The 15,807-nt window shown below is 43.1% G+C and overlaps 1 protein-coding gene across 1 annotated transcript in view; it reads left to right on the forward strand.

The window, feature by feature from the left end:
- Positions 1-15,807, forward strand: part of spata20 (spermatogenesis associated 20) — a 119,946-nt gene that overhangs the window by 53,491 nt on the left and 50,648 nt on the right. Inside the window, exons 13-14 of the mRNA XM_072456393.1 lie at positions 7,200-7,408; positions 13,978-14,177. Coding sequence (XP_072312494.1) covers positions 7,200-7,408; positions 13,978-14,177 — 409 coding nt within the window. The remainder of the gene's footprint in view (positions 1-7,199; positions 7,409-13,977; positions 14,178-15,807) is intronic.

The following is a 15,807-nucleotide window of genomic DNA, read 5'->3' on the forward strand; positions in this document are numbered from 1 at the left end:
AACGCAGTAGATACAGGGGGAAAGGACAGTAACTTTATAGGAAGTTTAAAAAACACTCTTAATAGAAGAACTCTTATAAACAGATGCCAGGGCCAGGTATACGAACTGCAACGGGTCCATGGCTTTGAATATATGAGATATGAGATAATAGATATGATATGTACACCACCAGAGTCCAATTACATCAGAGATCACATCCTCATCCTCTTCTTCGTCTGTGCACTCTTCTGTGCTGTGACTCTCGTCTCTTGGCATCAAAGCTGTAAACAAATAACAGGACATTTAAGAAATGGCTAACTATTTAACATAAAACACTCATTAACTATTTTTTTTTTTTAACACAATGTGAGAGTTTCAATATAAATACCTGAAGTGCTGATAACTCTTGATCTTTGGAAGCCGTCTGAAGAAGGGACTCAGATGCTTCTGCCAGTCCAAGTTCTTGACAAACACTTTGCCATCCGCCGTTCCAACAAGCTGTGGGATATTGAAGTGAGACGTTGGCGGTGAGGGTCCAAAGACAGCACATTAGATTCTGTTGTAGAGATCTGTGCGTGGCCTGCAGCTTCTGATGTGTGGGAGAAGCTGTTTCCACAGTGATTTGAAGCTTGATGTACAAACTGCAGGCTCACCTGAAAAACAGATGTTACTTATGGTTAATTATACTCTAATCATTAAAACATGAAAATCACCAAAAAAATGTTTTACACTTACCACGCTCCTTAGCAGACTTCACGTAGAGACAGGTCATGTCAGTCAGGGTGTCTTTGCCAATTCTGAAAAGGGGGATAAAAGGATTAGGGTTAACAGTAATATGGGAAAAACACGCTTCACATATAACAGTTCATATTGTGACGTTAACGGTGTATTTAAGATGCAAAACGCGGAGATATTGGGACATCTGCCCTCGGCTAGCGGGGCTAGCTAGCTCACTTGAGATAACACGGCTCGTAAAAGCAAAACACTTGCAGAACAGCACACCAAAACAAACATACACTCGAGTTTAAAACCGGCGCACATTAAAGTGATTAAAAGCGGGTGTTTTAGTCGCAAAGCTTACCTGGTTCAGCCGTCCTGTTGTCTCTCCCAACACCGTGCACAGAGAGACACACAGGAAGCTGATAATGGCCAGGCAAGCGCGTGATTGGTTTGAGTGACGCAGTGCGTGCGTGACGTGCAACGTACATAAGCCACGTGACCAGAAGCGGTATCGGGAGTTGCAGTTTTTTTCTCTTCCCACGCCGAAAAATAACCCGATAACATAGCAAAGTTTAGCTTACAACTTAGCTCCGAATAGCTGCGTTTAGCTCCGGGCTGTGGGGGTAACAGCCGGTTTAGCACCATAAAACAGACACAAAGCACGACCCACACAACCCACGGGCCAACCCACGCCGAAAAATAACCCGATAACATGGTGATAACAGCAAGTAGTCACATTAAGCCCGTATTGCAGAGTGCACTGAAGCAACATGTTAGCTTAGCATTAGCTCCACCGGAGCAGACAAGTAAGATTCTAAAGTGATCACGAGACCGCCTTAAAACACAGCGCTAAAGCAATAATTTAGTAGTAAAGTAAAAGTGTACCTGAGTAAACAGTTCCGTTGCAATGTAGTCCAGGAAATGGAAGCTCTGAAGACTGTGCTCTGCAGACGGTCTGGAGTAATGAGAGGAAAACACGGAGCACGCAGCTGTAGCCATGTGGATCACAGCTGATTGGTGGAAAATGTAAACAACACGTTGGCTAGAAAAAGGTGACGCCCCCCAGGAGAGCAGGAAAAAGACCCGAAAACTCCACATTTTTAACAGCTCAATGTATACGTTTAAGACAACCAATAGTGTTATCTGAAGCACACAGGGGCTTATTCATAACTTCAACTAGCACATTCTGCAAAAAAACCAAAATCACAAATTTGGGGGGAAAAAAGTAAAATGCTGTTTTTCTCAGTTTCACCGAGGCCGACATGGTCCGACAATTGCGGCGGCGGGGCACATTTACGCTTCACACTTTAACAAACTCCTCCTAGTGCGTTTGGCCCACCGATCTCAAAATCGGTGTACCTCCTCTAGACAAGTGGGGCATCTAAAGTTATTCAAATTTTATGGATAACATTTACGGTCTCTGTACAGCTGAGCCGCAAACTTTTCGCAGAATTCTGACTATTTGGCCTTCAGAGTGGCCTATAAACAAGAGTTTTTCCAAATGACATGACATTTTGCACACAATTCTCATTTGCCATCCCCAAATTAAAAGTATGAGAGCCAAAGTCATATTTTGTACAGCGTAACCGTAGCGATGACAGAAACATCCCATGTTATCCCAATGGGGAAACCGCAAAATCTCTAAAATGACCACATTTTTACACTTCACACTTTAACAAACTCCTCCTAGGGCGATTACCCGATCAAGTTCATATTTGGGGAGAATCATCTACACAAGCGGGGCATCAAAAGTTATCCATATTTTGATTTTAAGTGGTACGGTCTCTGTGCGGTAGAGCCGCAAATATATGTCACAAATGGGAAAAACGCCAAATCCTTGAAATGTTCACATTTATGCTTCACACTTTAACAAACTCCTCTGTGGGCAATAGCTCGATCAAGCTCATATTTTGGGAAAATAATCTACACAAGCGGAGCATCAAAAGTTATCCATATTTTTATTCCAAGTGTCACGGTCTCTGTGCGCTGGAGCTGCACATTCGACCGATATTTGTGTTCATTTGCACTGGTTAAGCACAGCATTGTACATGTCCAATGTGTCACTGTCTTAGTTCTTAGACAATTGCGTTAGCGCCAACTCTGTAAAATGCAGAGAGCAGAGTCGGAAGGCCGGCGGCCCTCGAGGGCCGTTGGATGCCGCTTGCGGCTTTAATTTTTCTTGTTCTTCTTCAGCGCTTTGAACTCTAATTTGACCCCCTGAACATGCTCAAAAACTCACCAAACTTTACCCAAAATTCAAAATCGGCGAAAAATTTTGTTTTTTCTGGGCCATTTTTTTTTCCGTTAAAAAATGGCGCGACAGCGCCACCGACAAAAGTCAAAATACATTGCGCCTATGGGAGACGCCCCGAGGTCAACTTTGTCGTAGAGCTACGAAATTCGGAACACGCATTCCTCTCGTGAGGACAAAAAACAAATATTATTGTGGCCACGCCCCCAGAATTACCCTATGCCCACCATCTTCCTTTGAAAATGAAAACACGCTGTGTTAGCCATTTTGTTCACGTCAAACTTTGACGAACTCCTCCTAGGGCGTTTTGCCCACCGACTTCAAAATCGGCGTACGTCCTCTGGACAAGTGGGGCATCTAAAGTTATCCAATTTTTTGAGATATCTTTTACGGTCTGTGTGCGGCGCAGCCGCAAAGTTGGACAACTTATTTTGGGATATTGCAGATCTAAAAATTGTTCCCATTTGATCAAAACAAGTCCGATTAGGACCAAATTTGAATCAGTTGTTCAACTTTCTAGTTTGGACCAGTTTATGATGACAAAATTGAAATGGGCGCGATAGCGCCCCCTACAGAGTGACCTTTAAATTAACATTGAAGGTCAAAAATTAGTTTTACCAAAATGTTCTAAACTTTACCCAAAATTCTATTTTGGCGTCGCGATCAAAAAAGCCAATCAGACAAATGCCTTAATTTTTACGGCGTAGTCGTAGCGATGACATAAACCTCCCATGTTATCCCTATGGGAAAACCGCTAAATCTCTCGAATATCCACATTTTTATGTTTTACACTTTAACGAAGTCCTCCTAGTGCGTTTTGCCCACCGACCTCAAAATCGGTGTACGTCCTCTAGACAAGTGGGGCATCTAAAGTTATCCAAATTTTAAGGATAGCTTTTACGGTCTCTGTGCGACGGAGCCGCAAACGTTTCCCAGAATTCTGACTATTTGGCCTTCAGAGTGGCCTATAAACAATAGAGTTTTTCCAAATGACATGATATTTTGAACAAAATTCTAATTTGCCATCCTGATCACAAAAGTATGAGAGCCAAAGTCATATTTTGTACGGCGTAACCGTAGCGATGACAGAAACATCCCATGTTATCCTTATGGGAAAATCATAGAATTGCTCAAATCACCACATTTTTACGCTTCACACTTTAACGAACTCCTCCTAGGGCGATTGTCCGATCAAGTTCATATTTGGAGAATATCATCTACACAAGCGGGGCATCAAAACTTATCCATATTTTGATTCTAAGTGCTACGGTCTCTGTGTGGCGGACCCGCAAATATATGTCAGAAATGGGAAAACAGCGAAATCTCTGAAATGTTCACATTTACGCTTCACACTTTAACAAACTCCTCCGTGGGCAATAGCTCGATCAAGCTTTACTTTGGGAAAAATCATCTACACAAGCGCGGCATCAAAAGTTATCCATATTTTTATTCCAAGTGCTACGGTCTCTGTGCGGCGGCGCAGCAAATTTGACTGACACTTGTGTTGATTTGCACTGGATTGGCCATGTCAATTGTGTCGCCGTCTGTCAAGTTCTTTTTTTATTCAACACACAATAAGGGCGCCATCTTTATCAAGTCGAAAGCGCAGAGTCGGAAGGCCGGCGGCCCGCGAGGGCCGTTGGATGCCGCTTGCGGCTTTAATTTGCTTTATAATTGTTCATTGTTCAGATCCAAGCCTTTGTGTTCACTGACAAGGACAAGAAACCTTCGAGTCCGATTTACCATAACACAGGAGCTTGGTAGCTAAACGCTCTACCTCCTACTGTGCTTTTAGAGACTCTTGGCACCACCAGAAGGCTCTACCTCCTACTGTGCTTTTAGAGACTCTTGGGACCACCAGAAGGCCAGCATTTTGAGCGTGAAGAGCTCTGTTTGGATGATATGGTTCTATAGCATCTTTGAGGTAGGATGGGGCCATGTCATTTATGGCTTTGTAAGTCAGGAATAGAATCAAAATCAGAATAGGATTTTAAATTTGATTCATAACTCGACAGGAGCCAGTGAAGAGACTCCAGCACCGGTGTAATGTGCTCTCTTCTTTTAGTTCCTGTCAGTAATCACTGTGTTTTGAACCAGATGAAAGCTTTTTAATAGCACTTTTAGGACACGTTGTGATCAGGGATGAGTTTATACGTGCTTTTCACGCCTTTCAGAGGCCAGAACAGAGTTTGCCATCACGGTAAAGCTAACAAGCATTAGCATGATAATCGCACACTACCTGCTATGTGGACTATAAAATGCTTTTATAATGAGATGCAGATGACTCAAAGCGGTCTCATTTTGACCAAAATAGCAGCCTTTGCAATATATCCGTACTGGAGAAAAACACATTTTACTTGTTGTTGTTGTTGTTGTTGTTGTTTTATGGCGGTTGGCATCCAAGTGTTGCATTACCGCCAGACTTTATTCCTCAGACTTTGTCGTAGTACCATGGATGTTGTTGTTGTTGTTGTTGTTTTATGGCGGTTGGCATCCAAGTGTTGCATTACCGCCAGACTTTATTCCTCAGACTTTGTCGTAGTTGTTGTTGTTGTTGTTGCTCTACGGCGGCTGGCATCCAAGTGCTGCACCACCGCCAGACTCCACTCCTCAGACCTTGTCGTAGTCCTCAGACTCTGTCGTAGTCCGTTGTTGTTGTTGTTGTTGTTTTATGGCGGTTGACATCCGAGTGTTGCATTACCGCCAGACTTTATTCCTTAGACTTTGTCGTAGTCCTAAAAGTTCTTCTTCCAGTGCCTTGACTTCCAGTGCTTTGTCCTCAGACTCTGTCGTAGTCCGTAAAAGTACTCCTTCCATTGCTTTGGTGTTAAAAAGTCTACGCCGTGCGTCTACGAGCTGCCACTCGTAGACGCACGGCGAGCTGCCACTCGTAGACGCACGGCATCACATTTTACTTGGGCTGAGCAAAAGAATATGTCTGTTTACCGTAACCCGACCGACCCGGTATAAAACTAGCCGACTGAAGGAAAAAAAAAATCAGCATTTTGTCAAAATGACGCCAAATTCTTTTATTTTTCTAATATTTCGCCGACTCACCGACCGTTCTTTTCAAAAGCGCCGTGTGGAATAATTTTATAGCGCTCACCTTATCTTTCATCCCAAGGGACAAATAACGCAGTGCACGACGCATATCCGTCTACATTTTCAGTCCCCCATATGCTTCTGTATTGAACAGACCATGTAGGCTTGAACCTGTATTTTCTTTTTTTTGTTGGTTTGCCTCTGACGGCGCCACTGGTCTTGCCACCGCTTACGACGTTCTGCATCATGGCGTCGATTCATATTAGATTTGACCTGTGCTTTGCATTCTGGGACAGAAACACGCCCCGCAGCGAAATCACAACAAACATGTCGGCGCCCATGTCGCCCGCATGTTCGCCATGTTCCCCCCGCTCACCTTCGCTTCCAAAATAAAGGATAACGACGTACAAAAGGTCAATTGAAATATCTTAAAATCGCGAGATTTAGTCTCCCGATCGGGTTGATCAAGACGTTTTCCATCATTGACTGTTGAAGCCTGACCCCTGGACTGTTGAAGCCTGACCCCTGGACTGTGGAAGCCTGACCCCTGGACTGTTGAAGCCTGACCCCTGGACTGTTGAAGCCTGACCCCTGGATTGTTGAAGCCGGACCCCTGGACTGTTGAAGCCCGACCCCTGGACTGTTGAAGCCCGACCCCTGGACTGTTGAAGCCTGACCCCTGGACTGTTGAAGCCTGACCCCTGGATTGTTGAAGCCTGACCCCTGGACTGTTGAAGCCTGACCCCTGGACTGTTGAAGCCGGACCCCTGGACTGTTGAAGCACGACCCCTGGACTGTTGAAGCTTGACCCCTGGACTGTTGAAGCCCGACCCCTGGACTGTTGAAGCCTGACCCCTGGACTGTTGAAGCTTGACCCCTGGACTGTTGAAGCCCGACCCCTGGACTGTTGAAGCCTGACCCCTGGCGGTCACTGCGAGTCAAAAAATGGCGACGATTTTGATCTTTTTTTTTGCCTTCAAAGTAAACAAAATAAGAATTTACCTACCGACCGACCCACTTAAAAAATGTTGGGTCGGGTTACAGCAAACATACAATTTATTTGGGGCAGCCTTATCTGGTACAGCCACTTTAAAAACAGGCATAATAGAAATAATTGTCTGACTAATCCTAATTAACTACTCAAACTAATAGTCAACTAACTAACTTGACTAAAATTCTAATTATTTTCCTGCCTATTTTGTTCCAGTTCTCCTCCCATCGCCGGCTTCCTGGACGACTATGCCTTTGTGATTGGGGGGTTGCTGGACCTGTACGAGGCCACCTTCCAAACCGAGTGGCTGGAGTGGGCCGAGGAGCTGCAGCTGAGGCAGGACGCGCTCTTCTGGGACACTCAGGGCTGCGGCTACTTCAGCAGCGACCCCCACGACCCCACCGTGCTGCTCCAGCTCAAAGAGGGTAAGACATAGATTAGGGAGGCATGAAACGTAGACGATGGCAGTTACGGCACGGCGGTATCACTATAGGTTTACCGTATAATTGTAGGGTTAGGTTTTGCCATAACTTTCTTTGAGTTCATGAATTCTATGGAAGAATAAAAAAAAAAAAAAAAAACATTTTCAGTGGTTTAATGACACATTTTATTTTCATTGTCTCTTAGTGCACAAGAGACCTTTTAAAATATGTGCAGAAATGATTTTTCTTTAAAAGATGAAACAAACCTCAGTGACACTGCAATACTTATGGAACTAATGGAATAATATCAACTACAGGGTTTATTTAAGTTCGATCTCACCTCAATAAAGAAAACTAGATTATTTCAGCTCTTTGCCTAAAATGGGAAAACTATTAATCTTTTACATGCTCAAACTAAGGCCGCAGTTATTTTATTACTTGGTTTACGGATCCGCCGCACTTAGATGATTGATTTCTACAATATAAATAAAATAAATTATTATCTTTTTTTTTTATATAAAGTACCGCCGACAACGCAAAATAGCATTAAATTAAATATAAAAAAACGGTTTTAAGTCAAAAGATAAGAGAGCGTGAAGCAATTGTACGCCAAAATCCTGCGGGAGTCATTTATTTTGGAAAGCATTGTTGTGACGTGCGCGCCCCTTTCCGTGTCTGCTGCGCGCCTTTATATCGCAAATACACATTTTAAACCCGTTTACCACATTTTCTCCAGCGCGTTTTGCAGTGACTAAGACTGCACACTTAGAAGCGTCAGTTCTACCAATGCAAAACTACTGTTACACGCTCCTGCACGCCGGGTCTCCCCTCCTCCCCCTGGTGCGTTTTTGGGAAACCCGGAAGAAAAAGTCTTTTGAATTTACATTTCGCCCGCCTGTTCAATATATTTCATTTAAAAATCCGTAAACCAATTAACAAAATAACTGTGGCCTAAGTGGCTTACACTGGCTATTTCACACTGTGGATCTTTATTTAAAATGGGTTTATTCATATTTACACATAAACAGCTGCTTTCATTCAGCCATGTTGTGTTGTTCCACTGCTCTACGTTTACTCTCGCAATGCATTATTGTGGACCCGGCCAAGAAAAAGCACCGTGTTATCATAATTGGTTAATCAACTATTGACCTTTAAGTGCTCCAACTAACCTCTGTAATTACTGGACCTATACTGTCAGCACAAATAAGCTATAGTTGAATGTGAATTAAAGGAAATATATTATGCAAATCTGAACCTTTTAACCATATTATAATAATGTTGCCAAGTCCGCAAAGACACAGCTGGAGTTGTATTCTTCTTCATTCACGCTTGTTTCATTAATCCTCTTATCTTCTCTGAGCCTCAGAAATAACTCTGTTTCAATTCCCCTGATTGTTGCATCACTCCAGACTTCTCCTGCGCAGTTTTTAAGTCCATAAACCACCACTGAAGTCAAATCATCAATTAAAGAAGAGGAATTAGCCTTTTTTTTCTTAGATGCTCCGGTGCCACCATGGAAAAAGTTCAAGCAGTCTTTACAGGCGACGCATTTGAGTTGACAAATGATGACAGACAGATCATTAAACGCTACATTTTGTTCTATTATAACGCAATACCGCCTAATATTGTCTTCTGCGTAGCCCTAATCATTCAACTATCCCCGTTTCACCCGTCTGCTCCAGAGCTCTGGGCGATCACATCATCGATTGTTTTAGATGAGCGAGATGAGCACTGGAGCCGAGATCTGACTGCACCGCTGCACTGGAGGAAGTCGGGAGCAGAGGTTTTCGCTAAAGATAGACAGGTTTTAAAGCAGAGGAGAGTTATTCAGCTTGAGAGTCCTGACTTGTGCTGCTGCTGCTGCTGCTTTGATCAAAGGGCTGCCATATCCGTCTTCATTTGGTCTCCAGCTCAACCCGGCTCCTGACAGTACACGAAAGCCTGACTACCTCCAATTACTGCCAACTCGAAGCTCGTTCCATTTTATTTCGCTTTTTAAAGGGGCTGTACCTGGTTTTTACTGTCTTAAAATATGGGAAACAGAATGAGTTTTAGCTATATATTCATTTATATATATTATAGTTGCAGCGGTCCACACAGTATTACTCGTTTACTGTACTTAATACATCCTGAGCATCTTGATTAGTCTCAGGTTACAATATATCTGTACTGGGACAAAACAGATGTTACTTTATTACATGGAAAGCCATTAAACTGTTGACACGAGTCATGTTGATTTACAGAATATACAACGATCGCATTTTGGGTGGGGCCAGTCCGGGTGCCAGGGGGGAGTGGAAATGATCAGACATTCATAGACCCGTTGCTCAAACTCGATATTTGGCCGACGCTAACTGCAGTTACATCACATACACATGAATGGTGAACCCAACCCCCATATTTATCTGCACCTCATGTAAAAGAGGGTGTTTAGTATCACTAGACTCTTCATCATTTACACACTAGTTATTCTTGCGGGATAATGCTAACGACTATCGGAAAAACTACAGAGGACTAGCTCCGGAGTCATCACACTCTTACCGGACTAGCGGAGTTGCTAAGTGATCGATAGCATCAGAGCTAACGTAAAAGAAATAATCATAATTCTGCAAATGTCACATGTCCGTGATCTAACGCGTGCAATTAATAAATAAGGAAAAGTTAAACAAAAGCACGTGGTGAAGCGCACGGATCTTTACGCGCAGAGCTGCACACAGCGCCTCCTCTGGACAAACCGCCAACACAAACGCATTCAGCACTAGAGCCCCGGGAGATGGAAAAGTGGGCTCCGCTGTGTACAACGACCAGGCGCATGCTATAGTTCAGATAAAGCTCAAGATCGTCCTAAAGCTATTCAGGAAAGGTTCACATTGGCCCTGTCTGTGATTGGTTTTACTATATACACTTGATGATTGGATTCAAGTCATTTTTGAAAATCACTATATGGCAATATCGCCAGGGGAATCCGATCATGGATTCGACTTGTCTGGCCCTGTCCTTTATCTAATCCTGACTCACCTCACACACTGTAGTACTAAAGCTGATGGAGCAGGCTGTCTTTCTCAGATAATTAGTGCGAGTTTTGAGTTTCTGTGTAACAAAAGCTGCTCTGCTCTGACCTTGGCTCTCACTCTGACACCTGCTCACATCTCAGATCAGACTGTCTCCATCAAGAGTGCTTTTTCTCCCCGCAGTAGCTCCCCTGTTGCTCTCTCTCTCTTTTCTTTCCTTCCAGAGCCAAGGGCGAGGTCATTACATGCTGTAGGTGCAAAGGGAAACACTGGGACAAAATAGGATCACTCGGACATGGATAAATCCCTCAGAGTGAGCTGATGATGAGAACTTTTTTATTTTACTTTTCTGTTGTGTATTTGAATCCAGCTGATTGTGCACTTTGTTTTGTGGTTCTTTTGGACATATTTAGAGCTAGTTAGAGATAGGAAAATGATCAAACTGGGCGCTACATTTTGGCTCAAAAGAATCCATGTCAGTTTCTCTGGATCAGCCATGTACCGTAAAAATCTATTTAACTAAAAATGCACCAGAATACAGGAAATTATATGATCTCGAGTGCAATGTCTTGAACCCCTGAACCACCAGAGAACACATCGAAACCGGCTTTTTTTTTATGTCTCAAGCAAAACGATCTGTCCGTGGAATAAGCTAAATACATTATTGTAGGTGAAAAATGAAAACGTAACCTTGACTCAAGCCCAAAAACCCTCAAGAATCTTCTTAAATAAATCTAAAAAATGCTAAATTATGAAAGACAAGACCCACTTATTGTTCATTTGCAGTGATACAGTGACGCTGTATGCTCTTGCTCTTGCTCGGTGTGAGGAAGAAGCCCATTAGTGACGCCGCTGTCCCACTGAAGACGGCTGTCACTGAAGACGGATCACCTGCATAGCTCTGCTCAGCGCTGCACTCACCGCTTTCCTCCGCGTCTCTATTTGTATTCATCAGCACTAAGGTCACCGCCATCATGCGCTGACGCTCGCCCGGACACATTTATACAGAGCCGCTCTAAAGTGGGCCGTCCCGTTGGCTAAAGTCAAAACATTTGGACTACATTGATTTTGAGGCAGTTGGAGTCCATTTGTCAATAGCTGTCTGCAGAAGAAGAGCTGTCTGAGTGCTGAGTGTCGTCAGCATTCTTTGAGAATTCATTTTTATTTTTTCTTAACTTTCTTGAGTCAAATTTATGTTCTCAAGAGCAGAGATGTTATAAGCTATTATTTTTCCCAGATTAAAGCAGAGCTAAAAGAGCTGGGAAAATGCAATGTCAAGAACAGACCCAAAATGTTTATTTAGTTTTAGTTTAGTTTTTTCCATTCGTTCTTTTCTTATTGAAAGAAGACACCACATGCAGAAACATTTCAAATGTTACTTAGTTCTGCTTTTAGACGATATATCTAGATAATAAACAAAGTATGACTATTACAATATTATATGCAACAAAATAATCAAAAGCAACACAAAAAAAATTATTCATAAATTCAAGATCCTTATTAAGTATAAATTGACCTTGATTTAGCCTTGGTTTTGTTACGTTTATATTTTACAGAGTTTTGCAAAGACATTAAAACAAATTTGTTTTAATATAACTGAAATGATTCAAATGATATTCTTTATACTATTGTTATTGCAGTGCTTAACTGTCACTTCGCACATTGTGTAGGACTAATTGTAAACCTAAATGTTGATCTGAAGTGGCTTCAGAAGTGCTACACAACACATTTTAAAGCCTACTTTTTGTTCAAAGAATCGCAATTCAATCGTTCACCTAATGTCACTTAATCAATCTCTCTTTAGTTCATGACGTTAAACAATAAAAACAACATTGGGCTGCAACATTGAATCTACTAATTGTGATGTGTGACAAAAAATGATTATAGACGTTATCTAGACAATACAGACTCTAAAACACAAACAAAAAGAACATTTAAATACATTTAAATCAAGTCCAAAAACAATAAACTATTTCAGATTTTTTATCAACAATACTCTTTATTCATAAAGCCGTAAAGGCAGTCAACATATTTCACCACTTATCTTGATATAAATGCATTTAAAAAGTCTCTAGTCGACGGATTTAAAAAAAAAAAAAAAAAGCTGACAAGTCCATTAATGAAATAATCATTAATTGCAGCGTTATAAAATCAAACAACATCATTTCAAACTATACATATTTTTCAGCTATACATGTTAATACTGGATGCAGCACATGAGTGGTGTGGGCCCCCAGCACAGTGTGGAGGGGTCGTGAGAAGGGCCCCCAGGCTGTCACTGGACCCTGACAGGAGATAAGGTCACGTGTTGAGCCCGTCACATCACACTCCGGAGAAATGTCCACAATAAAGACTAGAAATGACACTCTCTACTCTGGAAACAGACTTTCTGTTGTAGATGAGCTTTCCATGAAAATATAAGATGAGTTCAAACACTATTGATTTGCTTCAGTAATTAGCGAGTTGGCCAGTGTTAAAGAGCCTATTTTATGCATCGTTAAGTATTTTTGTAACTACAGTGAAACACCTTCATCTTGGTCTCAGCCACCTTTCGACTGGCTCTGCTCCCTGATGGTACATCACACGAAAACATATGTGGCGCTGTGAGACGTGGCTTAACCATGTGCAATACCGTCATATTCATGTGCAATACTGACTTAACCATGTGCAATACCATCATATTCATGTGCAATACCGTCATGTTCATGTGCAATACTGACTTAACATGTGCAATACCATCATATTCATGTGCAATACCGTCATATTCATGTGTAATACCGACTTAACCATGTGCAATACCGTCATATGCATGTGCAATACGTCATATTCATGTGCAATACTGACTTAACCCTGTGCAATACCGTCATATTCATGTGCAATTACTGTTGTACTCACAAGCAATTAAGGCCATATTCATGTGCACACAACTGATGTAAATAAGAGTGTTTACTTACCATTATTATTAGTATTATTTAGTCTTATGCTAGCTATTTTTACTTTACTTTATTAGTATTTACTTTATTTTATTATTATTTTATTTTTATCTTTTATTTTTATTTTATTAATTTTTTCCCCCTCCATTCCCTATTAAGATATGAGAGGAGTTTTTTGTTTTGTTTATAAGAGTTCTTCTATTAAGATTTTTTTTTTGGAAACGTCCTATAATCTGTCCTTTCCCTCTGTATCTACTGCGTTGTAACACCAACATTTCCCCATGTGTGGACATTAAAGGAAAATCTTATTTTATCTTAAGATGGAATAAACAGTTTCAACCTCTCTTTATGTAACGCATTGGTTTGGATAATCCCAAAATGAACCGATGGAAACACGCCGCTGACGACGCTGACACGAGGCTGTAACTTCTCTGGTGGAGGGTCTGCTGCCTGGTGGTCGCCTTGGAGATGCTGCTGATTAGTTCCACAGTATCATATATACCAGTTGCTAAAGTCATTATCGTGACGGGCACTTCTGCGTTACCACCGCATGACATCACGCAGTGGTGCCGATCTTAAACATTCTGCCATGATTCAAACTGACCGAAGCTTTGTGTCTGTGCTGCAGACCAGGACGGAGCGGAGCCCAGTGCAAACTCGGTGTCGGCGTCCAACCTGCTGCGCCTGTCCCACTACACGGGCCGCGAGGAGTGGGTGCAGAGGGGTCACCAGCTGCTGACCGCCTTCGCCCAGCGCCTCTCTGCCACGCCCATAGCCCTTCCCGAGATGGTCCGCGCCCTCATGGCTCAGCACTGCACGCTCAAGCAGGTGAACACAGTCGGATTCAAGTACTACAAGTCATAGTCATATTATGTATTTAGTCAGAAAATGTGTTGTTTTATGATGACTTTAAAACTTAGAATGGACTAATAATATTGCAACATTGCATAAAATATCCCGTAACTATATTTTGATGGGTGGGTTTTGGGTGTCATCACAAATGCATGTATTTTGTATCCAACACTATTTATCTAGACTGCCTTTCTTTTTAAATGTAAATTATTTTTCTATTCATAAAAAAATCAATCAAACTTTATTAATAAATGGAGTAAAACAGATGTACAGTGCATTAGAAACAATTCCACATGACCACACCCCAACCACAATCGCCTGACCCACACGACCGCCTGACCCACATGACCCCATGACCCACACGACCGCCTGACCCACACGACCGCCTGACCCACACGACCGCCTGACCCACACAATCGCCTGACCCACACGACCGCCTGACCCACACGACCGCCTGACCCACACGACCGCCTGACCCACACAATCGCCTGACCCACACAACCGCCTGACCCACACGACCGCCTGACCCACACGACCGCCTGACCCACACGACCGCCTGACCCACACGACCGCCTGACCCACACGACCCCATGACCCACACGACCGCCTGACCCACACGACCGCATGACCCACACGACCGCATGACCCACACGAGCGCCTGACCCACACGACCGCATGACCCACACGACCGCATGACCCACACGACCGCATGACCCACACAACCGCCTGACCCACACAAACACCTGACCCACACAAACGCCTGACCCACACGACCGCCTGACCCACACGACCGCCTGACCCACACAAACACCTGACCCACACGACCGCCGACCCACACAAACACCTGACCCACACGGCCGCCTGATCCACACGACCGTCTGACCCACACGGCCGCCTGACCCACACGACCGCCTGACCCACACGACCGCCTGACCCACACGACCGCCTGACCCACACGATCGCCTGACCCACACGACCGCCTGACCCACACGACCGCATGACCCACACAAACACCTGACCCACACGACCGCCTGACCCACACGACCTCCTGACCCACTCACCAAGTAGGTTGAGTTGTGTAAAATGTTAATTTGCACCATGAAGTCAACAAAGCACCGATAATAATAATGTCACGACGAAGGTCAGCGTCTGTGGCAGATTCCAGAATAAGGGAAATAGACCTTATCACATTTCTGTTGTATTATTTTACCTGGCACAATATTTTAAAGCTGTACTTTGGCCTATTTTAGCAGATTTACGGCGTGTCTAATGTTTTAAAAACGTGCACATTGAAGCGCTTTGTGTGTTTGAGAACGGGGAAGAAGTCTGAGCTTTTCTCTGACTGGATTTAACAACAGTTTGATTTCTCCACTTGTTCCTGTCGTTGTGACACTTACAAATATTCTTTATGACGTTTTGCCTTTTCCTGACGGGTGTGGAACTGTGAACTGAGTGATACACAATCAATCTACAGAGAGACAGGTCCGGACAGTGTCGCATGAAATCTGGATGAGACTGGGGAAGGGCACATGTGCTATCTGCTCAACCACCCCATTTCAAGCTTTATTTGGTAGAAAATGTACTTGTCTCAATGTACAGTAAAAGA

This window comes from Eucyclogobius newberryi, unplaced genomic scaffold, assembly GCF_026437365.1.
Source record: "Eucyclogobius newberryi isolate DKJ021-1_F unplaced genomic scaffold, fEucNew1.0.hap1 SCAF_20, whole genome shotgun sequence".
Lineage (NCBI taxonomy): Eukaryota > Metazoa > Chordata > Actinopteri > Gobiiformes > Gobiidae > Eucyclogobius > Eucyclogobius newberryi.